Source organism: Mastomys coucha, unplaced genomic scaffold, assembly GCF_008632895.1.
Source record: "Mastomys coucha isolate ucsf_1 unplaced genomic scaffold, UCSF_Mcou_1 pScaffold6, whole genome shotgun sequence".
NCBI lineage: Eukaryota > Metazoa > Chordata > Mammalia > Rodentia > Muridae > Mastomys > Mastomys coucha.
In genome coordinates, this window is record NW_022196912.1 from 98,118,554 (window position 1) to 98,143,692 (window position 25,139).

General features: G+C 46.7%; 1 protein-coding gene across 12 annotated transcripts in view; it reads left to right on the plus strand.

Moving 5' to 3' along the window:
• Positions 1–25,139, plus strand: part of Rgs6 (regulator of G protein signaling 6) — a 559,464-nt gene that overhangs the window by 493,024 nt on the left and 41,301 nt on the right. For 9 of the 12 annotated variants that reach the window (XM_031356050.1, XM_031356047.1, XM_031356049.1 and 6 more), the window contains exons 16-17: positions 16,634–16,723; positions 20,748–20,801. In XM_031356050.1, coding sequence (XP_031211910.1) covers positions 16,634–16,723; positions 20,748–20,801 — 144 coding nt within the window. The remainder of the gene's footprint in view (positions 1–16,633; positions 16,724–20,747; positions 20,802–25,139) is intronic. The other 3 variants (XM_031356046.1, XM_031356055.1, XM_031356056.1) reach the window with 2 other exon arrangements.

Here is a 25,139-nt window from a genome sequence, read left to right on the forward strand (position 1 = left end):
CTCAAGCAGGTCAGGAAGCAGGAGCTGATGCAGAGGCCATGGAGAGATGTTCTTTACTGGCTTGCTTAAATCACAAGGACTCTTTTTTCCCCTGCCATATCTTTGTATATGCTCTCCAGGACAATATCGATGTGACTCAGTAAGGGGGCATAGAAAAGCTCTTTGGGGAACCCCTGTGCAGATGTCCTGAAACACATAGGCCATCATGAGGCTATAAGGTTATGAAACCTCAGCGACACTGGCCAAGCCATGATGTTCCCAGTCTCTGTGACACTCCAAGGGTGACACTGGGGAGGGTTTGCTTTAGTATGTCTTCATGGAAACTCTTGAACATAAATGAGGGGAAAGAGCAGAAACACAAACTTTTATGAGCCTTCATCCAACGTCAAAGGCCATTAGTGTGTGACCAGTCTCCTTTTCCCTGTGTCTCTGCCTACATTTTACCTGGCGCCCTGTTAGGACAGTACCCTTTTTGTTTTAACATTGCCACAATACCATTATCACAATTTAATAAAATGTCAATAGCTCCTTAATACCATCAGGAAGTGTATGTACTTTTAATAGTCCCATAAATAATTTTTAAAACACCATTTAAAATCAGATTCCAAATAAGGGCTGTGTAATGCTATAAACCAACATGTGTGTTCTTAAATTATACTTTAATTATCTTTCTCCCCTCTCCAACCCCTGTGCATATTTGATGAAATCAGTCCACCTCTCCCCCTTCCCCACCTCCCTTCCTCCCTCCGATGTGGATACTGGACGAAGTTAAATGTTTCATCCTGTGAAAGCCTCAATCTACATCTTTCTGGTGATGGCCCTGTGGTGCCACACAATGTGTTCTTCTGTTGCCCATATTTGCTATCAATTGGGTGTGTGACTTTTGACATTCAATTAGGTTTAGCTTTGCCTTTTGTGGACTTTATTGTACTGTCCTGTCACAAGGCATGCAATGATGTCTACATGTCTTTGTGTCTTTGTGTGTGTGTGCCTGTCTATCTGTCTGTGTCTGTCTCACTATATGTCTGTGTGTGTATGTGTGTGTCTGTCTGTCTTTCTCTGTATGTGTCTGTCTCTGTGTGTGTCTGTCTCTCTCTTTCTCTGTGTATGTGTCTGTGTCTGTGTGTATATGTGCCTATGTGTGTGTCTGTGTGTGTCTGTCTCTCTGTGTGTATCTGTGTGTCCGTGTGTGTGTGTCTGTCTGTCTTTCTCTGTATGTGTCTGTCTCTGTGTGTGTCTGTGTGTGTCTGTCTCTCTCTTTCTCTGTGTATATGTCTGTGTCTGTGTGTACATGTACCTGTGTGTGTGTCTGTCTCTCTGTGTGTATCTGTGTGTCTGTGTGTGTCTGTGTGTCTGTCTGTCTCTCCCTCTTTCTCTGTGTATGTGTCTGTCTGTCTGTGTGTGTGGGGGGGTGTATGTATGTGTGTCTGTGTGTCTGTCTGTCTCTCCCTCTTTCTCTGTGTATGTGTCTGTCTGTCTGTGTGTGTGTGGGGGGGTGTATGTATGTGTGTCTGTGTGATATCTTAGCCATTTCTGGTGTTTCTTGATGAACTCCATTGGTTAACTGGGGTTGTGAAATTGTGATGTCCTCATTTTAGCCTTCGTTCCTTGTTGATGAGCTGCAAAGCTTCCAACAGGAGGGATTCCCCTCAACTGCTAGTCCATTACCTCCTATTGCAGTTCGTGTAAGGAGGGCAGGAGAGCATTTGATTCTTTCTCTGTTGCTGGTCTCCAGCACAGTGAGTGACCTGGTATCACCCTCATTTGGTGGCTGATGGGAGTTTTTGTTTTGTTTTCAGTGTCTTTTAAAGTCATGAGTTTTAAGCACATTTAGTATTTTTATGATCTATTTTACTGATTTTTTTATTGATGCATGAGTTTTACCATGTCTAGCCAGTTGGTTCCTTCTGATGTAACCCCATTAATCTTTGGTATCATCCAAATAGCGAGGAAACACCAAGGTTCTGGGGTCTGTCCTGGCTCTGGAAAAAGCCACATCGCTAAGGACCCCTGGTTCTTCTCAGAAGCAAATGCTTAGTGCTCATGGTCCCCGAGTTGTTTGTTCGTTTGTTTCTCAGTATTTTTAGTGGACAGGCTAGGAAATAAATTGTAATGTATAATAAGGATACATTTATCCGGGCACATTTGTAAATCTAGCAATTGGGAGGCTGAAGCAGTTGAGAGTTGAGGCCACCCCACCTCCCCTGCCCCATCTCCTCTCTCTCTCCCTCTCTCTCTCTTTCTCCCTCTCTCTCTATCTCCCCTCTCTCTCTCCCTCTCCCTCTGCCTCTCCCTCTCTTCCTTTCTCTCTCCCCCCCCTCTCTCTGTGTAGAGGGAGGGGAGTGGGAATGAACACAAATTCATATTGGAACTTTCAGTTTAGCTGTAAAAGCACAGGGCAGTTCTCCTCCACCTCTTCTTTGACCTCCATTTCTCCTCCCCTTTAGGCTCAGCATCTCACCTTCAAACCCCCACAGAGGAAGTGTGATCACCCACCTGCTTTATGTTTCCAGCATAGTCTTAGGACCAGGCAATGTGATCACAGCCTGTGATTAACCACTACACAGTTGTCCATGGTTTGCTTAACCAGTCCTGCCCTTCTAGATGCGTGTGTTCTTCCTTATTCAAGGGATACTTTATGAAAGAACTTGAGAAATAAGTACGTGATGCCTTGATAAGATACTGAATACCTGGCCTTGGTGAGTATAGTTGTGTGATCTTTCAGGTACTTCCAAAAGCCTGTGAGGGAGATGTATCTAGACCTAACTTGTATAAATTTAATAAATCTCTCTTCCTAAGCCAGGTCCCACTCTTAGCTTCTTCTCTGTTGTTCCACATATAAAAACACAGTTGTCTAAGCAGCCTCACTTTGGGAATGTCACCTAATGTTCTGGCTAGTTTTATGTCAACTTGACACAAGCTAGAATCATTTAGGAAGAGGGAACCTTAAATTGAGAAAATGCCCCTACCAGATAGACCTGTAAAACTTTTTTTAGAATTGATTGATGATTGACATGGGAGGGCCCAGCCATTGTGGGTGGGGTCATCCCAGGCCCAGGAGCCTGGGGTGTATGAGGAAGCAGGCTGAGCAAGCCATGGGAAGCAAGCCAGTAAGTCGCACGACTCCACGGTGTATGCTTCCTTTCCCGCCTCTAAGTTCTTGCCTTGAGTTTCTGTCCTGCTTCCTTCAGTGATGGAGTGTGCCCTGAGAGATGTAAGATGAAACCAACCATCTTCCTTCCCAGGTGACTTTGGTCACAGTGTTTTATCACAGTAATAGAAACAATAACCAAGACACCAAATCTCCTTAAGTCTCCCTTCCCTCTCCTGTCAAGCAGAGCTATAGCAGAACTTCCATCTGCGGTGAGAGGTGAAAAGAGGCAGATGACCATGGCGACAGGCCCATAGAAAGAAAAGGGAAACAGTTACTATTTTATTTTCCTAAAGATATTAACATGTTTGGTTCTTTTATGCTAAGTACATTTGACAAGTTTCACATATTTGCTTACATTAGCACACACAGATAACCCCTCTTTCAGTATGCAGATGTTCCTTGGCTTACAATGATGGGTTATACTCCAACCAACTTACCATAAGTTGAAAACAGCAGTAAGTCAAAAGATGCATTTAATACACTTCGCCGACCCAGTGGCCAGGCTGAGAGATGATCAAAGCTCAACATATAGTTCGTATGAGACACGTGTAGCTTTCACACAACTTTGAAGTTGAAAAATGTAAATCAGATTATCCCTCAGAACTACCGTCACCCTCAGGAGCCACCTGTACCTTCCTTCCTTCCTGTGTAAAGTCTGCTCAGGCTGTAGGCTGTGACACAAGGGCAGACTGGGTGACCAAGGGAGTCTTTGGTCTTCTGGGTCCTGAGGCTGGGAACTCTGGGGTTTAAATGCCTACAGACTCATTTTTCTGGTACTCACCTCATCCTGGCTTCTGAAGGTGTCCCAACCTTCAAGTAGAGAAAACTTTTGGTATCTTCATTTTACAAGAACCCCAACACCATCGAGGCTCCACCCCCATGACCTCATCTAAACAGCATAGTATCCCAAAGGCTTCATCCCCATCCAACACTACGATGTGGGGAGGCAGGCCTTCAAGGGCATGGGCTTTGGAGGGATACAAACTTAGTCCATAACAGGGTGGTTATGAAAATAAGGTGACTCTTTTACATTAAACGAGAGAACAGTTAGAGAGCTAAACTTTTCATGTGAAGGACTAGATAATATAAACTTTAGGTTGGTGGAACCCATGGTCTATGTCACAATGGAAAGAAAATTAAAAGACCAGATGGATGTGGCTGTGTCCCTAAAAGTGTGAATGTTGACAATGAAATTTAACTCATAATTTTCACACACACAAAAAAAAAAACCCATAATTGTTTTAACTATTAAAAAAAAAACCCTAGACCAAGAGCTAGATTTGAGCCTCAGGCTATATCAATTTGAACCAAGCAATCTAGCATGAAAGTCATTGAAAAGTTTCAATGAAGCAGAAAGACAGAGGGTCAGGCATGGTGACTCTGCAGCTTCTAAGCTAAGTTAGAAAGACTTCACTTTGGTTTGGTCACAGCGACACTATGACTAAGCTCTGAGGACATGGAGTGGCCCCATCAGGGACCAAGTCTGTCTGCATTGCGGTGGCCACAGCCTTCGTTACCAACCCAGTCACCTGCACCAAGCAGAGTGTTACAGCTTCGAAACTTTAAGAAACAGAAATGAGGTTAAAAGCCATAGCAACCTATGGCTTGAAAAGACTATAGATGACCTCTTCCAACATGCTGGCCAAAAGTTTGCAATCCATCCCTTCCTAGATTAGAGTTTTGGTGCTGAAGGCTTATCTGGCTCCCTGAGACCTGGAGAAACTTAAGTCCCAGAGGCCAGAGCACAGACCTGATCTTGTGTCTACTCTATACTTTTCTAAGACTTATGTATCTAAGGCCTTTACACTTCTCTCCTCCCTCAGTTTACCTATCTGCTAAGTGGGGATAATGACCCCTATGCCCTTAGAAACACCCTGCTTTGAGACAGGAATTCTGTCAGGCTACCACAGTGGGGCCTGAGAGAGTGACCCACAAACGTGAAAGAAAGCAAATGCTGCCGACTATCAGGCTGAGTGAAGAGAGGTGGGCTTGGGTGTTACAGCTCTGGCTTTGTTTTTCATTTGACCACACTCAGTTGTCTGTGCTTGCCTCCTGGGAGAGTTTCACAGAACACATTACCAGCATGGGCCCAGCATTTGCTGATCCATTTGGCTCTTTTGACAATTTGGGCCAAGATCAAACCTTCCACAAAGGCTAGTGGGCTGTGGCTAAAGTCCTCAGCTGTTCCCTGTGTTGCTCCTATTTTATAGATTGGGGAGCAAGGGTGTTAATGGTCCATGGGTCGTTCTAAAGGGCTGGATTTCTCTGCTCGCAACTCTAGGGCATCAACGAACCTACACTGTTCTTTATTTGCACTGAGGTCTTGGGCAAGGTCCTTGGCTCTTAATCCTCAGCCTCCTCATCTATAAAATGGAGACGATGTCTTTCCACAGCCCAGGAAGTAGGATTTTAGAAAAATCAGATGAGCTTAAAGCTCTGGAAATTCTTTGAAAAGATTAAAAGTGCTATAGATTTCTAAGTGCGACCTCACACATAATAATGACTTTACTATTCCTTAGGGCCTTATACATTTAAGCTAAGATCAAAAAGCAATCCCCAAGAGGCACACTGGCACACCCCTCTAATTCTAACACTGGGGAGGTAGAGGTAGGTGATTCTCAGTGAGTTCAAAGCCAGCTTAGGCTACACAGGGAGTTCCAGGCCGAAGGGGCCTCCACACTGAAATATCATCTCAAATAAACAAAGCAACTCTATTAAGAAGACTACTCTTGCAGGAAAGTCGTGTAATGGCCAGAAGCCTGCTGCACGTGGCGATGGTTCCTGGCTATGGATGTGTTTATAGAAAGATAAAGAGGAAGGAGATGTGTTCTATGGAGGTGTAGTCAGGTATGGGAGAAAGGGGGGTCTTAGAGGGCCCATGCCAAAGCTTTCCTTCCCCTGAGGGACCAGCCACATGACAGTAGAGTATAGAATAGAGTTTATTCAGGGCATGGCAAGGGGAGTTAAGAGGGTAGTAGAAGCAGAGAAAGGCAGAGAGAGGGAGACAGAGAAGTAGAGGCTGGCTATGAACACGTGGAGAGAGGGGGAAGAGAATAGGGAGGGGGGCAGGGAAGAGCCCAAGAGGGCAAGAGAGAAACAAGGAAACAAGAGAGAGCGGCGGGGGGGGGGGGGGGGGGGGGGGGGGGGCAAGCAGCCTACCTGGCTAATGCCAGGTAACCATGGGGTGGAGTTTAGACAGAATGCTAACACCTATAGTCACTGCACTTGGAAGGCTGAGGCAGAAAGACTGCCTGCCACAAGTTTGAAGCCAGTCTGAGACATGTAGTTAGTTTTAGCCCAGCCTGGACTATGGTACCCTGTTTTAATAAAACAAGGAAACCAAAATGTAGAGGTCCTTGGGTGTCCGGCTCCAGGAGTTGATGAGCATGCTTACCCTAGAGCTGTCGTCCAGGAAAGCACTGGAAAGGGGAAATCAGAGGTCTGAATCTTGGGGATTGCTCTTAGCACATTGCTAGCAGGTTTGGAAGAAGGTAAGTCAGAAGTAAATCCAAAGCTAAGGCTTCCTTTGTTTCTTTTGTGAGCCTCTGTGGGCTCTGCAGGATAACAGAAGTCCAGTGACCAAGCCCGATGGCTGTGTAGCTTGTTTTTAAAGCTCAGAGTAACCAAGGATGGTCCAAGGACGATACCTCTAGGTCATTAGATCATTTGTCTAGTCACCACGTATTGATTTTGTGACCATCCATCCTCCATTTGAGTTGGGAAACCTTGACCTCTGTGGGGTGACCCCTATGATGAAATTATACAGGAAACAGGAGGTCTGAGTGGCTCATAGATTTAAGACAGAGCTGGCCTCAAACTGCATCCTTCTTTACAAATGGAACAAACAGGTCACTGAGATCGGGTTGGTTTGGAAGTCTGTCCATCGAGCAGACTGACAGTTGAATGGAGCAGAGCAACCTCCTCCATAGGCTTTATAGCATGTATTTCCCACCTTGCCTTCTTAACTGTCCAAGCTCCATCACCGTCCTGACCTATGTTAATGCTGAGACTCTCGACTCTGCCCTGTAGCTGGAGTGTCTGGGAACAGGATTTTTTTTTCCTTTTGTAAGTGCCTAACAGCACTAGGATACCACTCTGTATGAGGTTCAAGTATTTCAAAAGCAGCTGTCTTGCAAGGCATAGTAGCTTCTGCCTATTATTAGAGGAAAAAAAAATCACCTCAAGTCTGAGACCAGTCTGACATACAGAGCAAGTTCCGGACTGACCAGGGCTAGCAAGCACACAAACCAACCAACCAACATTCTTGAATCATAATACTCTTAGCTTTGCCTATCACAGTTAAGCGGAGGGTACAATTTGTCTCTTAGCTTTCAACTTCAAAGAGCTTTGGGGGAGCAGCCATAGTAATCAATAAGGACCAGCTAAATTATGTTTCTAATTTTAAGTTCAGCAAAACTTGGAAGATTCACTATGCACCAGATGTTTGAGGTGCTAGAAATCTGCAGCTGTAACGGCAGATCCCTTCTTGGAAAGAGCCCTCAATCTAAGCCACCTGAGCTCTCTGCTGTCCTCAGCCATTCCTGGAATGGTTGAAGACTTTAAGGCCAGAATGAGACCTGGCTGATTAAAGACACCATCTGATCTACACCCATCATGAGCAGACCTGAAGCCTCTAGCCCAAGTGTCTGTGACTATGGAAACGTAGATGTTCAAGATCAGTGTGAGGGACGAATGCAAGCTGCCTTGCCTTTGTTTTGTTTAAAAGCCAAAGTGCTGGGGAGTAAGGTTTCCTGATTGTCCCAAGAAGTCCTTTTAGCCTGGGGAAGCTGTCCATCTTTGTTATGGTGACACCCAAGTGGCACTGTAGGCCTACTTCCCAGTCCACTGGGTGCCACACTGTCACTGTCTTTACTGAGAAATCCCACCACAGCTTGCTTCAGAGGTTACTCACTGCATTCTGTGGGTGGTGTTATTTTAGGGAGGAATTCGCAAAGAACAAATCAGTTGTGTGTGGAGCTGGTCCTGTTTATTACCAGGAGTTCCTGGAGAGAAGGAAGCAAAGAATTAAACTCCAGAATGTCTTTGTTGTTAATTCTTAGCGTAGACTTCTAAGTACCAAACCCGTAAAGAGGGAAGGGAAAACCGTTTTCTTCTGTGTTAATACTCAGGGAGGTGGAAGGGGATATTTGAAGCTAGCTTTGTTACTCTTATCTCAGAGCAGGCATAGAACAGCATTAAAATCCTGTGCCTCTGGGCAGTTGAGTTGTATCTGTGCAACGCCTTGCAGGGTAAAGGCAATGGATCATTTTCTCTTGGACTCATATATGACTTTTGAATGATCTCCTATGTGGAAACAAGGAACCCCAGGGTCTGTTAGACAGCCCAAGAAAAAAATCCAAACGGAACTTATCATTTCAGATCTACACAGTCCTAAAACAGGCATTCAAAGCTGCATCCCCGGGACTAGAGACGTAGCTTACTTCTAGAGAACTTGCCTAGAAGGTGCGTAGGAGGGCCAGGGTTCAATCCCCAGGCCTGCAAGAAGCCAAAGGACAGCTACTGAGCTGGCCTGACCAGTCTCTGCTCCTCGTTGTCCATCACGATGCCCCCTCTCCTCTTCGCTTGCTGAGCAGGCCCTGAGCTGTGATCCTGTCCTTCTCACCACAGCATGTTCCGTCCTATTTGACCCGTCTTGAAACGATTTGATTTTCTTTAGGCTTCAGCTGGCCATGCCTAAAGCTTAAAGATCTCTGGTATAAGACAGTTAAGAGTCTCTTGAAAGATGAGTCTCCAAAGATCCAGGCTTGCACCTCAGAGGCGAGTTGTCTGTGACCTGCTCTTGCATGCCAGGACCTGGGTCTTTGCCATGACCGTAGCTAATAGTGGTGATGGTGGATGGCTCTCAGAAGGTAAGGGTGGGAAGTGATTATAACTAGCATTAGGCTGACTCAGACTTAAGACTTGAGGAGGAAGCCCCACCCCTCCTCCACCCCTGCGTCTACACGTCTACACGTAGACAACACTCTGCATCTCTTAGCCAAGAGTCCCTTTGAACCCAACTTCCAGGCAATGAAAGACAAAAGCCTTGAAAATCAGCCCATGAAGGAGGGAGGGCCATGGCCTGTGGGTTCCAATGCTGGCTCTTTCCGGGCATGAGACATCCCATCTGGTATAGTGTCGGTAGCCTTGTCTGTAAAATGGGGATATTTAACCTCTATCTCACAACTAAGTGCAGCTAAACTCTGTCCCCCAGTCCTCCTTGCTCCAAGCCTCTTCTTTTCTCTGGAATCCACCCCCCCACCTTCTGTCTCATCCACACCGCCTCTTACATGCACAATCACTGCACAAGGTTATCATTATTACTTGACACGTAGAATCATTTTGCAGTGCTTCTCTTCTGCTTCTGCTGGGAGTGTGATTGACAGAGCTAGAAGCAGGCCAAGTGGGGACTTGAATCCAAGCCTTTGGCTCTGGGCCCAATTCCCTCTCCTCTGCCCCCTATACACATCGCATTCTGCCCCTCGTTTTTCCTTCGAGGGACCTGATAACTCCCCAAGTATGGTTATTAGATCAGGAAGCTTAGAAATGGAGGGTCACAATGGGGCACATGCACCTGCAGAAAGAAAAACAGGACACTTGAAAAATCACAAGGAGGGCTCTTGGCCGCTATGCACATTCCGACCGAGTGGTTTCCACTCCAAGAAGATGCTCTTCTGCTGGAAGATGAGGTCTGTGCTGCTTTAGGAGCCCACAGCTCAGAAGAAGATAGGACAATATCCTTAAGAGGTTCAGCTGCTCAGGCATGCTTCAAGCCCAAGACCCTGGACACTCATCTGAATACCTCCCCCCCACTCCCCCACCCCCACCACACACACACACACACACCTCTCCTCAGAGTCCCAGTGTTTTGTCTAAAAACAAAGGACATTTCCAAATGAGGGCTCTCACAGCAAAATATTGATTTGGAGCAGGTGTGACCTGGAGACAGCATGCATTGCTTACTTACCCCAGCTCTTGTGTTTCCCAGACTCTTGCTGACCCTTCGACAGCCGTCCTGCTTTGGTCTCAGTATCCCAGGCAAGCAGAGGACCCATCAACAGAGCAGCCAGGGCCAGGAAGGGAAAATGAAGGAAATGTGTGTCAGCAGAGGAACATCTCTGAGCAGTGTCAACCACTAGGGGTTCGAGTCCTTCCCACCACTGGAAAGTGTGTGGCTAAGACATCTGTGTGGTTTAGGTCTTGAAGCAGTGGTTTCTTAATATAGACAAAGCCATTCTTGTCATCACTGCAGGAGGTGTCCTGGGGCATGTGTGGCTCTGCCTTCTTGTGGTCAGCCTTCATCTCCCTAATATATAGAGGGAGATGGGGGAGGGGAGGGTAGTTGACAAGCAGAAAAGAAGGAAGGGAAGTCAGGGCAAGATGAGAAGACAAGAGAAGGCAAAAGAAGAAAGGAACGAGCTTTTTCTCGAGCCCTGTTTCCTCACGGGGGACTTGGTTGGGCTCTCCAGTGGCTCCCTCGCACGTTGTGGATGCTAGATATACATTTCCCTTAGGACCAGTTGTCGGCAGAATGGTGCAAACACACCAGAAACCCTCATAAATCAGCAGAGGTCACTGCCAAGAGCTTTGTACACTTGCTGTCCCTGGCAGTGATAAACTCATTGCATTTGGGAAATGGCCAGAGACCCTGAGTCTGATCTTAATTCTCATTCCCAGAAAAATCTCAGCTCTGGGTTCACCCACCCCCTGTTTACTGTCTTTGTGTTTCCTAGACAAAGCTGGAAGGAACACATTTTCCTGACATCAAAGGCAACATTTCTTTGTCTTGGGGAGGAGGAACAGGACAAGGGAGTCACCAAACCCCTAGCCTGTGGGAAAGCCAGTTTCCGGCCAGAAAGAACCTGAAGCCATGGCCCCCCAGTGGGGGCCTGGGGGATCTGTGGAGCGTCAAAAGCCTGTTTTCGTTAGACCTGAATGCTTGGAACATTCTTGCTTCTCTCTGTCTCTCTGTCTCTCTGTCTCTGTCTCTGTCTCTCTGTCTCTCTGTCTCTCTCTGTCTCTCTCTGTCTCTCTCTGTCTCTCTGTCTCTCTGTCTCTCTCTCTGTCTCTCTGTCTCTCTCTGTCTCTCTGTCTCTCTCTCTCTCTCTCTCTCTCTCTCTCTCTCTCTCTCTCTCTCTCTCTCTCTCTCTCTCTCTCTGTGTCCATGCAGGGTGATTTGAGGCTTCATGATGCCATTAGCGGCAGGACTGGTGGGAACAGCCCCTCCAGCAGTCTGCTGCCCCTGACTACTTTCCCTCAAATCGTCCATACCTGGATGTATGACTTTGTAGTTGGCCACTTAGGGGAGGTAATAGCAGTGTTTATGCTTTTCCCTGACCGCACACCGATGCGCGCCCTTGGAGAACGAGCCATTGCAGGCTGCTTGCCCTGGGATGTCCTGCCTGCTCTGCAGGGCCATACTCTGCCAGCTCTTTCCCTTCAGCAACACTGGGGCTGACCCTCCGGCCTTCAAGAGGCATTTTCTGGTAGATGGGACACCTTTCCCCGCCCAGTAAAGATCAGCTCAGCCCCAGACACACCCATGCAGAACAGCTGTTCTTAGACACCGATGCAACCCTTAGCTCAAATGGCTATGGGCATCAAAAGTCTGTCTTGTCTATAGAATCTAAGCTACATGGCAACAAAGTTCTCTTTGTCTTATTGAGACTATAACCTCACCATGTCAGATTCAGTGCCTGGTACCTACTAGATGCTCAACAAATAGCGAGCGACAGAGGCCCTGATTAAACATTTAAACACCTGCCTCTTCCTGCCCCATTTCAGTTCACAAGATCTTTTTTTGTTCATGAACCAAGATTTTCCTGACTGCAATGAGGTAACTGGAATTAAGCAGCACAGGGTTGAAGTTTGTTACTGAGGCCACAAAAGCCAGGCTAGGAGAGGCCTCCTTGTACTTTGTAGGGGAGAAGAGGGTCATTGTGAAGCATTACATACTCAGCATTTAGATTCTGGGAGAAGCCAGAAGAAGCAGAGATGCAGTGTTTTAAAGGGATAGGCCTCTGCAGACCTCAGGTGCCCCCTGACTGGGAGGGTGCTTGATAAGAAAAGAAAGATAAGGAAGAAAGGAAGAAAAGACAGTAAGTCGTCATCCCTTGGAGTTAACGTTTGCCCCTAGGATTTTAATGGTAGTGCAATTTAGACATCAAATAAAAATGAAGATCAATGGCACTCCTGGGCCTGGGGCTGAGAGGGTCACACCCCTTTGTGGACTGTGTGATGCTTACCCTCCTTCCTTGCAGAATAAGTAAGCAGCCACTAAGGCCAAAGCTAAACTAAAGTGAGCCCAGAGCCTGCAAACTTGAACATTAAACTCAAGCAAGCATGTCAATGAACCGAGACGCTGTGCGTTTTGTTTGTTTGTTTGTTTGTTTGTTTGTTTCTGTAACGAACTGCTTGAGGGTGGGTATTCCACAGAGTAGAACATTTTATTTATTTCAGTTTTGGAGCCTGAAATGCTAAGCTCAGGCAACCCTATCTGTCGGGGGCTCTGATGAAGGCCCTTCTACTGTGTGTCAATGTGGCAGGAGTGTGTGTGAGGAGAGAGGCCACAGTGAGAGTGGCTGAGAGGGAGGCAGAAACCCAGCCTTTTCCTTTTTGTCACAACTTGCTCTTTCAGGCACTAACTGGGCTCTGAGCCTTTGGAGAACATGCTTTAAGGACACCCAAACCATCCACAGCACAGTATAGTCAACTAAATGTCTTTACCCTTGGTGGACAGGATGCATGACTAAAAGACGAAGACACAGTCATCCAGTGTACCATCATCCAGGGACTTAAACTAGGGGGAGACTGGGCATCTCTGTGAGGTTTTCAGAAAAACCTTCCACAGTAAGGTTGTTAAAGCTTTGAGAACACAAGCAGTCTCCGAGGCAGCCACTGTTTAATTTCCCCACATCCCACACCGTGGGTCCATTTTTATTGGATGCCACCTCACCAATACAATGGTTTGTAAAACGGAGCATCGTAGCAGAATGAGACCGATCCCAGGGTCCTTTGGGGATCAACTGAGGACAGGCTACAGAGGTTCTGCACACAACCTGAATATTTTCTGTGTTCATTCTCCTTTCTTCCTTTGGCTTTCACTATTCATAATTGACAAGTTAAAAAGTCATTTATTTTCATGATGTAAACATGATGCTTTGACATATATGCATACTGAAAAATGCCTGAATCAAGTAAATTAACATAGATATTATTCCACATACTTGGGTGTCTTTAATTAAAATTATTTAAATCAAAATTTCAAAATTACCAAATACTGTAGTCCACCACAATGAACTATAGATAACCTGAGCTTACTCCTCCTGTCTAAATAAAGTGTTTCCTTTCCAGCATCCCTCAGCCTCCCTGCCCTGAACCCATCAGTCCAAAGCAGCCATTGCTTACTCTCTCTGCTTTTGTGAGTCTGATATGTTAACTTCCACGTGTAAGGAGTCAGGCAGCATCTATTATTCTGTGCCTGGCTTACTTCATTCCACCTAGGTTCATCTATTCCATGGAAAATGATGGCTTTCCTGCTCAAAGCTCGAGAGAATCCATTGGGGGGGTGAGGTGGAGGGAATGTAGGTGTGTGTGTGTGTGTGTGTTTGTGTGTGTGTGTAGTGTGTGTATATGTGTGGTGTGTGTGGTATATGTGTATGAAGGTGTGTGTGTATGTGGTATGGGGGGGTTATAATGTGTGTGTATGTGTGTAGTATGTATGTGTATGTGTGATATGAGTGTGGTGTATGTGGTGTGTATGTGTGTAGTGTGTGTATATGAGTGGTGTGTGTGTGCTTATGTGTATGGTATATGTGTATGTGAGGATGTGTATAATGTGTGTGGGTGTGTGTGGTGTGTGTGTATGTGTGGCGGGTGAGTGGTGTATGTATGTATGTGGTGTGTGTGTATGTGGGGGAGTATATGTGGTATATGTGTATGGTGTGTGTGTATGTGGGTGTATATGGTCTGTGTGTGTGGTGTGTGTATGTGTATATGTGGTATATGTGTATGGTGTGTGTATATGTATATGTGGTATGTGTGGTATGTATGTATATGTATACATGTATTATGTCTATATGTATGTGCATGTATGTGGTGTGGATGTGTGTATGGTATATACGTGTATGTAGGGGGTGAGTATGTGTGGTATGTGTGTATGTGTGTATATGTATTATATGTGTGTGGTATATATGTTTATGTTGTGTGTATATGTGTGGTATGTGTATATGTGTGGTATGTGTGTGACTTGTATGATATGTGTGGGGATGTATGTATGTGGTGTTTGTGGATGTGGATGTGTGTATAAAATATATCTCTCACATTTCCTTTATCTATTCATAAGTTGATAGGCACCTCAATTAATTCTATGTCTTGGCTGTGTACCCTTTATGCTGGGTAGGGAGGAGTCTTGGCACACCCTAGCCATTGTTCCAGGATTCTCTAACCAGGCTACCAGGAAAAAAAAAAGCCAGTTCCCCTTCCCCATCCCCATCCCCATCCCCAACCTCATCCCCATCCCCATCCCCAGGACTGGGAAAGTCTCAGCAGTTAAGAGGACTGGATGCTTTCCTAGAGAACCTGGGTTTGATTCTCAGCACTCACATGGCTGCTGATAACTGCCAGTCCCAGGGGATCTGACATACCCTTCTGGCCTCTGCTGGCACTTCATGTTCTCAGTACACAGACATATATGCAGACAAAATAGCCATACATTTAAAGGTAAAATATAAACAAAGAAAAAAAGTGTCCCCCAACTGATTTGAGGTTCTGCCTCCTCTATACGTGGTGTTCCTGGGAAGAGAAGCCAGAAAGAGGTCTCCAAAAGTGACTCTGACTTTCAGCTGGACTAGCTCTCTTCATTGACCAGTCCTCCATTCCCTCTGGCCCTGAGACCTTTGCCCAGCTTCTTGGAGAGACAGTGAGCATCATGGGGGATAATCCTTCCTTTACCAGCCCAGCTGCCAAGTAACACTCCACCATCGGCGATGACCCACTCTCCCTCCCAGCAGCACTGTTCTTGGGACAAGCTTGCCTCAGGAGACAAGCAAGCCTTTTGATAAGAACAGGCTGAGGGAAGAACATGCAGACAGATAGGAGCTAGCTGCAAGTCAGAGGTTGTGTTTTTGACCCCTGGATCTTCTCAGAGTCCTGGTGGAAAAGCAGCAGCATTGCAACCATAGCTCCTTCTCCTAGATGCTACCTTGAAGCCTGGCATATGTGCTTGTGTGCCCCATGATCTGGTTATGAAGGGTCATGTTCTAGGCCAAGATGATAGCCCTAATGTGCATAAACTGATTCAATTATATTGTTGTTTCCAGGTATATGTGTGTGTGTGTATGTGCACACCCGCACACACACATGCATGCATGCACATGCATGAGCTCACAAGCATGTCCATATGCACTGTATGGTGTGTACATATACAGAGGACAGAGGAGGATGTCAAGGATCCTGTTCTATTATCCTTCCTTTTCTTTCCTCGAAACAGTGTCTCCCTGATCTTGGAGTCTTGGAACTAAGCTGGTAGCCAGCAGGCCCCAGAGATCCAAGCTCCTGTCTCTGGCCCCTACTGCGCCGGGTTTGTGGGCACACACACAGCTATACCACGCTTTTTACATGGGGGCTGGGAGTTCAAACTCAGATCCTCAAGTTTGGGCAGCAAGAACTCCTAGCCACTGAGCCGTCTCCTCAGACTCTTTAGGCTATTTTTAAAGTTGGACATGTTATTTAGAGACACTTGTAGACCCCAGAAAGTTGTTAAAGAATACAGAGGTGGACAATTTATCCAACTCTCTCATGGCAGCATCTTGCAAACCTGTGGTAGACTACTGCATTCATCATAATGGCGTAGCAGCATCCTCTGATTTTATTCGGGTTTACCAGTTGTACTTTATGTGTGTACTCCATTCTTCACACCTGTATCACCTGTGTAGATGTGTCAAGATACAGAACCACCCACCACCACAAAGATCCTTTCTGTTGCCTCTTATAACCACCCATTTCTCCCATCCCTAACTTCTGTCCACCACTAATCTACTTCTCTAATCCATCCTTTTAAGAATATTCTATCAATGGAATCATATAGTATAATTGAGGGCCAAGTTTTTCATTCATCGTAATCCCCTTGAGATTCTCCCCAGTTTGAGTGTATACCAGTAGTTCATTTCTTTCAGTTGCTGTTACTGTGGCTTTAACCATCAAATACCCCAACATGACACCCAGGCCCAATTACAAATCCATTGAGACATGAACCTCAAGGATCTCTTGCTCTATGAGAGAAGATGCCATTTTGTTTGTTTCTTTATCTCTTGGTTTACATGTGATGTGGGCGAGGTGGGACACATGGCAAGTTTTCCTAGCTCCATTCAAACATTCCTAGGTTCCTTTGCCTACCCACCCCCAGGTCAGTTGGGTTGCAGTTTCCTTTAGCTCCAACTGATGGTTCCTTCTCTGTCTCCCTACTCCTCTCTGTCCCAGGAGCACATCTACAAGCTGATGAAGAGTGACAGCTACGCCCGCTTCCTACGGTCCAATGCTTACCAGGATCTGTTGCTGGCCAAGAAGAAGGTATTCTTGGGAAGGGCAAGCTTGCCTTTCTTAGCACTGTCGACTCTCGCTGCTGCTTGCTGCTGGTGTGAAATGAGAATATCATCCCTTGGGTTTTATTTATTTTTTCCCTTTCTTCTCTCCCCTCCTCTGTCTGCTTCCCTCCAATCGTAAACAGTGAGGAAGGTTACAGTTCCAGCCTTCCCCTGCTCCCCAATATCCAGGATATGGTAGTCCGCCTCAGTGTCCCCAGGCCTCAGTCTGCCTGTTTTGCATATAGTGAGAGGAGTGCGACCAGATATCATTGCCAAGGTAGCTCAGTCCCAGAATGTCAGTTTGGCAGTGACCCAAGCAAATCTCTTAGGATACCAGAGGGACTTTCACTGCCATTTTCCTCCAGTCATTCTCAACAGCCCTTCCCTCTTTAACCAGACTAGAAAAGAAGCAAATGAACCCAGCTCCATCCTGGGAAAGAAAGTCTTGTGGGTATTAAGGAGATCTTTCAGCTATCTGAATAACCACCAAGATTGGCCATGGGTCTCTCCTTGCCATACTGCAGCCTCTAAAGTTCTTCGAACCAGGAAGTAACTACACTCTAACCACTTCCTCCTCTTCCACTTGGGATTAAATCATAGTTCAAATAGCCCCTGGAGTCTTGGTTCACAGAGCCCCCCAAAGCTCTCCACATACAGGTGGTGAGGGTGTCTGGAATAGGGACAAATTTAGCTAGATTTCTGGGGAGAAGGAATGCAGAATGGTACATGGGGCTAGGAAAGGGAAAGAAATGAGAGGGCTCGTGAGTCTGGGAGCCTGCCAATCCTCTGTCCGCTTCGGCTCCAACCTGAAGCCCATGTGGCTAAATGTGGCTCAATTTGCTCCAGATTCTACCACTTACACACACACACACACACACACACACACACACGCACACACCTCTCTTCTTCCCACTGGGTCTTCAAACCCTGTCCCCAGGCATGCACTTGTCCACTCACAGGCTTTTCGTCAGGTTGCCTCTCAGCCTCACACCCTTCTCTGTGTATCGGCAATTGTCCCTCATGTTTGCCTATCTGCTTGGTGCCATGTAACTCCAGAGTCCAGAAGAGCATTTATGTCCACCTTCCTGTTCTTCCACAACCCTCAGAAGAGCCCCAAGACTCTGGGAAAGATGAAAGAAGTTCTGGAAGGTCTATTGTTGAAAGTTCAGCTCTGGTGCTCTCCAAGCCCCTCCTTTGAGCATAGAGGCTGGGTTAAAGAATGTGAAAACTAGTCTTTTGCCAATTCCTTTGTTGGAGGATGGGTTCTAGTAGAGGAAGGCTGAGGCTTCCACACACAGTGACTCTGGTACCCACTATTTAAGCACGGGACAAAAAAGATCAAGGTCCTAGGCTTGGAGCACTTATACCCACAATCTCACGGGAGAAATTTAAACAAAGCATTTCTTATTTCTTGAGGCTCAACCCCCCCTAAACTGACCATATTTGGGGGACACTTAAGGCTCTCACAATTTCACCAATCTGTGCCTACCTATGTAAACTTTTGGGTCAAAAGCATTTGCCTCCCCATGGATGTAAACATAAATGGAAGATTCACCCCAATCCAGGAAGTGGGCTGAACCATCTGAGTTTGCAGATCCTCCCAACACAGCAAAACCTTCAGGAGGTCAGTGGAGTGAGTGGGGGAAGGAATTAACCTGTCTTAGTCAGGGTTTCTATACCTGCACAAACATCATGACCAAGAAGCAAGTTGGGGAGGAAAGGGTTTATTCAGCTTACACTTCCAGATTGCTGCTCATCACCAAAGGAAGTCAGGACTGGAACTCAAGCAGGTCAGGAAGCAGGAGCTGATGCAGAGGCCATAGAGAGATGTTACTGGCTTGCTTCCCCTGCCTTGCTCAGCTTGCTTTCTTATAGAACCCAAGACCCCCAGCCCAGGGATGGTACCCACAAGGGGCCCTCCCACCTTGATCACTAATTGAGAAAATGCCTTACAGCTGGATCTCATGGAGGCATTTCCTTAAGGGAGGCTCCTTTCTCTGTGATAACTCCGGCTTGTGTCAAGTTCACACACACACACACACACACACACACACCACACACATACACACACACACAAACCCAAAACCCAGCCAGTACAAACCCCTTCCTGAGAAAAGTTACAAGTGAAGTTCATCACAGTTATCCCTGAGCCCTCCAATTAAGGAATGCTCTTACAGCAGAAAGCTGGAGCACCTGCTGATCTCTTTTCAATACTGGTGCTTGCCCATCCATGTCTTCCTGAGGGTCTCTGGGCATCAGATTTGATACTCAGCACCTTCAGGAAGGCCCAGAGCATCTTCTGATTCCAGTGGTACTCATCCTGTGATGGCAATACCCAGTTTCTAAAAGGATATGTGAGATTTCCGCCCTTCAGCCACAGAGATAGGGTGAGAATTGGCCTCCCATTTTGGCTGAGAGCCATGCCTGGTTGAGTCTAGAAGCTCAGCCTTCAGTTCTGCCTTCCCTGACTCTCGCTCTTTTCTGCTATCTTTAGAGGAGACGGTAGTTGCTCCAGAGAAGTAGATTCTAAGGCTGGGGGAATCTGGATTTTGATAGGCAGCGATGCTGGGATTCCCACAGCAGCTCAAGGGAGGCCCAGCTAGATGGCTAGGGTGCAGCTCCAGAATTCCAGACCTGGAATGGACTTGATTCAGTAGCTACCATCTGGTGCCTTTAGGGTGAGAGCTGAGCTTTGTCAGCTCCGTGACAGAGTGGGTATGGGCCAGACATGGATCCCGCAGGTCAACTATGAGATGAAAGCCCAGCCCAACCCTATGGTCATGTGTCATTTGTCTTGTGTTTTCCTTCCGCAACTTCCTATCTGTCTTTCCGGAGCTGGCTGAGTCAGCAGGGGGCACGGGTGGATGACAAGGATGGCTGCCTTTGCCAGACCCCTCTGCTTCTAGCACATTCCAGACCCACAGACACCTAGCTGCTTCTTCAGTTCCCGAGTTGCAAGTATTTGCTCTGTGTGTATGTGTGTGTGCGTGGGTGAGAGCATGGGTCCACGCTACTGTGTGTGTCCTCTGAATTTCCCAGCCTTGGGCTCAGGACCTGAAACAGGACTCTAGGTTAAGCTAGTAGGTATTTGGGATAGAATTCTGTTCTTTCCAGGTAAGAAACTTGGGGAGAAGATTAGGCACACACACACACACCCCTCTTTTCCTCCTGTGAGGTCTATAGAACATTCCAGGCTTTTTGCCTTCTCTTGCCTCTGCTCCTTGAACTTTAACAGCTACCCAGGGAGGCTCCTGGTACACCCTGCATATAGCTTAGAAGTGACACCACTTGGGAACCAAGAGAAAGTATTTTCTGCTCAGAGCACGGCTTGTCCTTTCCTGAGGCCTCAGAGCCTTTGTCACTGGGACTTGAGTAGGCTCTGCTTGCTCTCAGGACACAGAAAATCACGAGGATGTCGTTGAAGTTAGCAAATGTTCCTCTAAGCAGAAAAAGTAAATTCCAAGAGAAAAAACAGCTCTGACCCACACTCTCAGCTGAATCCAAGGACTTCACCTCTCCCCAGTGGCTGCTTCTAGACATCCTGTCAGCTTCCCTCCACCACCGGTGACACAGGGGCAGCAGCCCTTGGAGCTGGTCTGTTCTGGGTCACTACTTGGAGTCCCCTATGGTGGTCCAGGGGCCTCCTGGCCACAGCCTCCCAGACTCCAGCTTCAAAGCACAGGTGAGAGAGAGAGATCACCTTGAATAGCAACCAAGGCCCTACAGAAAGCAAAGGCTCTGTGGTACCACCCATGACTCTTCAAGCAGCACATTCCCGCCTTTCCCTCCCCTGGGCTCCAGAGAGGCAGTGTGGTTCTTCCGGGCTGTTTTCTGACTCTCCATCAGCTCTGCCAACAGCTCTGGCTGCTTCTCTTTTCCCATTTTGCCGCATTTGGCTTTTGTGTTTTGTTCTTTAGCTGTGGCTGCTGCTATGTAGAAATCACATGTAAGCTGAAGAATTTTTTTCCCTGTATTTTTCTCCCTACCCTTTTTTTTTTCTCCCCCTAAAGCCAGAAAGTGAGCAAGGTCGTAGAACTTCCCTAGAAAAGTTCACCCGCAGTGTGGTAAGTTCAGCTGGTTTTCTGCCCTCCAAGGTTCTTTTGCTTTTGGTTTTACAAGTCTTTTTTTTTTTAATTCCCTTTTTGGTTGTCCGTCTTCTTTGGGGCGGGAGGGGGTCCAGTGCTTCCCCTCCCCCCACTCACCCCTTTTCTTTTGCAAGTGTCTGCAGCTTCTCTTCCAGGGATGGAATTGCAAAAAGAGCAAGCAGCCCCCTCTGCAGAAGGTTCACAGCTCAAGGCCCAGCCATGAGCCCAGCCGCAGGTGGGACCCTGTGGCCTCTTTTCAAGGCTCTAAGGAGGAAGGGACCTTACTGCTCCTGGGGCTGGGCCATCTGTGCATCTTCTACAGCAGCCTGGGGAGAAGGCCATGAAACAAACTACAAACCAAATTGGCTGAGAATTATCATTCATTTAAAAAAAAAAAAGAAGAAGAAGAAAGAAAGAAAAAAAGAAAGAAAGAAAGGAAATCCAAATTTCCCTCTATGAACCCGGACAGTAGTTGTGTTAGTGTGGGTCGCGAGCTGCTGTTGCTGCTGTGTAGGTGGCTTTTGCTGTGTGCAGAAAGCAACTGTGCTGCATGGGTTGTGGCAATGTGGTCTAGCTGGTGGTATGTGTGTGTCAGCGGCCTCTGCATGAGTACCCACAGCCCTCAAGGTCCCTTGTCGGCCTCATTTGCATAGTGTGACCTAGAGAGGAAGATAGCTGGTGAGTCCCATAGCTGTACCAAGCACGTTCCAGGGCTTTTATCTCACTCCCTGATTCTGACAATGAGGGAAAACTGGACACAGTTCCCTGCAGGGAAATGGTCTCTCCACTTTACATACCAGCTTAGAGAGCCAGGGGCTCACACAGTGACCCAAAGCAAGACCAGGTAAGAGCAGTCCATGAGATCCCTGTGGGACTTATACCATAAGATTCTATATCAGGACCTATCATAACATAGGGCAGAACCACCTCCCCTCTCCAAGCCTAAGGCTTGATATATACCCTGACTGGTCTAGAAGGAACCACTAAATTCTTGGGACCCTGCCTGTAGTGTTAATGTCAAACTAGCAGCAACCAAGATAGCAGTTGGGTGAGCACACGAAACTGGCCACCTTCCCAAAGAGTGGGGCCCACTGATGCTAACCTGCCTCGTTTCTCCACCTCTGTCGAAGGGTGAAGTCCTTGTGGAACATGATTACTGCATCATTAACGCCCTTGAATCCTTTTTAAATCGTCAAAGAAATGCTGGGTTGAAAGCCATCTAGCCATTTTTCTGTCATAGCTGGATGCATTTTAATGGCATTTAAACATGATTTTTGGATTAAACAAACGTATACATCACAACACCTCAGGGAGATGGTAATTAAAAAAATAGACACTCCTCTCCTTCATAGGTTTTCTCACAAGAGAAACCAGAAAAATGCAGATTGTGAGACCGGTTAGTCTTTGTCCTAAGAGCTGGTCTGCCATGGTCATGTGGTCATGAAGGTACACTGTCTGTGGGACCTCTTCTACCCCACAATTACTTTATAGAAAGTAGGGTGGTGGTGGGGTCTTTCTACAATGAGCTGAGCCCTAGCTGCTATATATGGAGGAGGCTTAAAATTGAGTTGACAAATAAAGAGCATGCTGTAGAGTCCACTGGGACTACGAGGTACAAAGTGAGAAAAAAAGGGGAGTTTCCTTTATGAGAAAACTGAGCTCTGACAGCCCTGTGGATGCTCATCCAGTAGATGGTGGGAGCTGAGGTTTAAGGGAGGAAGCCTGGTACACTTGGACAAGATGTGCAGACATCTTCAGGTTGCCTTCCATGAGAAGTGGGTATTGGGATGGGGAAAGATGGTCTCAGTGAAGCTCCAAGGAGCATCAGTTAATGTCTCTTGACCTCACAAGTGCTGTTAGCTCGGTGGATCTCTAAGGTCTGTTAACCCAAGCAGAACAGGAAAGTGCCTGCTCCTCCTTACATCTATCTGCCATGCCACATAGATGTTGAGAGGCTGATGGGAGGCAGAAAAGTAGCCCAAGCTCCTGACACTTAGGCGTTTATGGACCAAAGGTTCAAAGTCTTAAAAAATGATTCTCTGAGTTTCTTTCATGAAGGGAAGGCTCTACTCGGTGGTGATTCAAGCTTCCTGGTTCCATGATGGCCATGGATTGCTGTTGATCCCTCCATGCTCCTTGTGTGCTATGAGTAACACCCCGACTCCACAGGTGGAGCTAAGTTTGGGAACATGGCTAAAGCTGTAGAGATAGCATCTGCCTCATGAGGCTACTTGAACTTGGAGCCCTAGAATTCGGTCTCAACATCCCAGTATTTTAATCAAACATAACCAGCCAACCAATATGCCGTGCAATTTGGTATCTGTTTTTCTGAATATGACTGATAGACATGAAGCATTCAACTTCTCCAAAAGAAGACTTACTCCTGTTTCCTATGCTATATACTCACCACTAACAAAGTGAAGGGCTGGTTTAGTATCATTCCCTTGTCACTGATCAGTGAACAGACTATCCATATTCACTACTGATGGAGAATCGGTAGGGAAAAGCAAGACAGCTCACTAATAAGGGCATGGGATTGACTGCCATCTAGAATTACTCAATGGGCAGTGAGTTTTAATAGAGCAGCTGGATAGACTAGTCAGATGGAGTCCTATCAGGACTGGAATTCTCCTCTGGAGCATGGCAATGTTCCTTGATAAAGGAGTGACAATCTCAGAGTGAAGTTGTCCATTCTCTCTAAGTCTAAGGGCATGCCATGACATGGAAGGGCTGCCTGTCGAAGGCCAAAGACATCAGTTCCTTAGAAGTAGATGAGCATTTCATAGAGACATGTAAGGCTATGCTTTTAGAGAGCAGAGGGGCCTGGCCACGCACAGAAGCAGTGCTGGGAAGGCTTCCCTCCCTTCAAGTGAAATCACCTGAGGCTTTGATGTACCAGAAAAATGTGGAGGGTGTTATGCCAAGCATCATATCATCTGGCAGACTAGAACTAGAGAGCTTACCTAAATCCCTGCTTATCTGCTGGCAAAGGCCCAGGTTCAGAATCAAATGTGAATGGAATTTTTCAGTGGGCTGCAGTTAACCCATATGTACTTTAACTTGGGATGGAAAACAGGACTCCCTCTGGTGGGCCTAGCTGCATGTGTACCTCTCCAGGCATTCAAATCACAGGCTTCGTTCATCTCAGCTGCCACTTGAACTCTCAGATACCCGTGTATAGTTAATTAACTATACACTACTGTAAGCAGTGGCCCTTGTTCAAAAAGCCCTAGCTTCAGAAAGAACTGTAATACACAGCAGCTTTTCAAGGCTTTCAAACATGGGCTCAGGCTACAGGGAAAGCCTAGAATCCAAGAGCTAGCCATCTAAGATGGAAGGTGCTGAGAGACCAAAGAAGGCACCGACAAACCCAGGATTGCCCAGAACACAGTATATTAGGGACTTAGTGTCAGAAACATGCTCTGAGCAACAGGAAGATGAGAGAGTCCACACTCCAAGGTAAGGGGCATGTATGCCCAGCCAGGCAAAAATGGGCTTTGGCTATGTAGATGTACCTGGGTTTTCCCAAACATTCTTAATGTATCATCTATCAACTGAGAACCACTCCAGGTTGCAGTGGCCAGCATGAATGCTTTGTCTTAAAGTTTTTATTTTATTTTATTGTTTTATTTATTTTATTAATGGGGGGCTGGTGTGAGTATAGGTGCCCGTGCAATCCGAACAAGACGGCCACATCCCTTGGACTCAGAGACACAGATGGTTGTGAGCCATCAAACATGGGTACTGGGGACTAAACTCAAGTCTTCTATAAGAAGTACACAGTCTTAAGTCCCTTTCTGAACTCAACCCAGCTCTCTCTTATCTTTCCCTCTGTGCTCCCTCCTTTCTTCAATGACTACAACATTCAAAATCCACATTAGGAAACATCCAGTGATCCTTATGGGCTGCCTCTTCTACAGAGTCCTCTGGTGGGAAGCCACAAAGGAGAAGGTTGTCTCCAAAGAAGGACTATTCTCCACTGCTTAGTTCCTGCTATCCTGCCAGACTCTTTCTGGTTTTATGGTTAAGAGATGGCAGGGGCTGGGCAGTGATAGCACACGCCTTTAATCCCAGCACTTGGGAGGCAGAGGCAGGTGGATTTCTGAGTTCGAGGCCAGCCTGGTCTAGAGTGAGTTCCAGGACAGCCAGGACTACACACACAGAGAGACACTATCTCGAAAAACCAAACAAGAGACAGAGACAGAGACAGACAGAGACAGAGAGACAGAGAGAGAGAACAGGGAGGAGGAATGGATGGACAAAATTATTGAAAGTCATCACTTTTGTATTCTCTCTCTCTCTCTCTCTCTCTCTCTC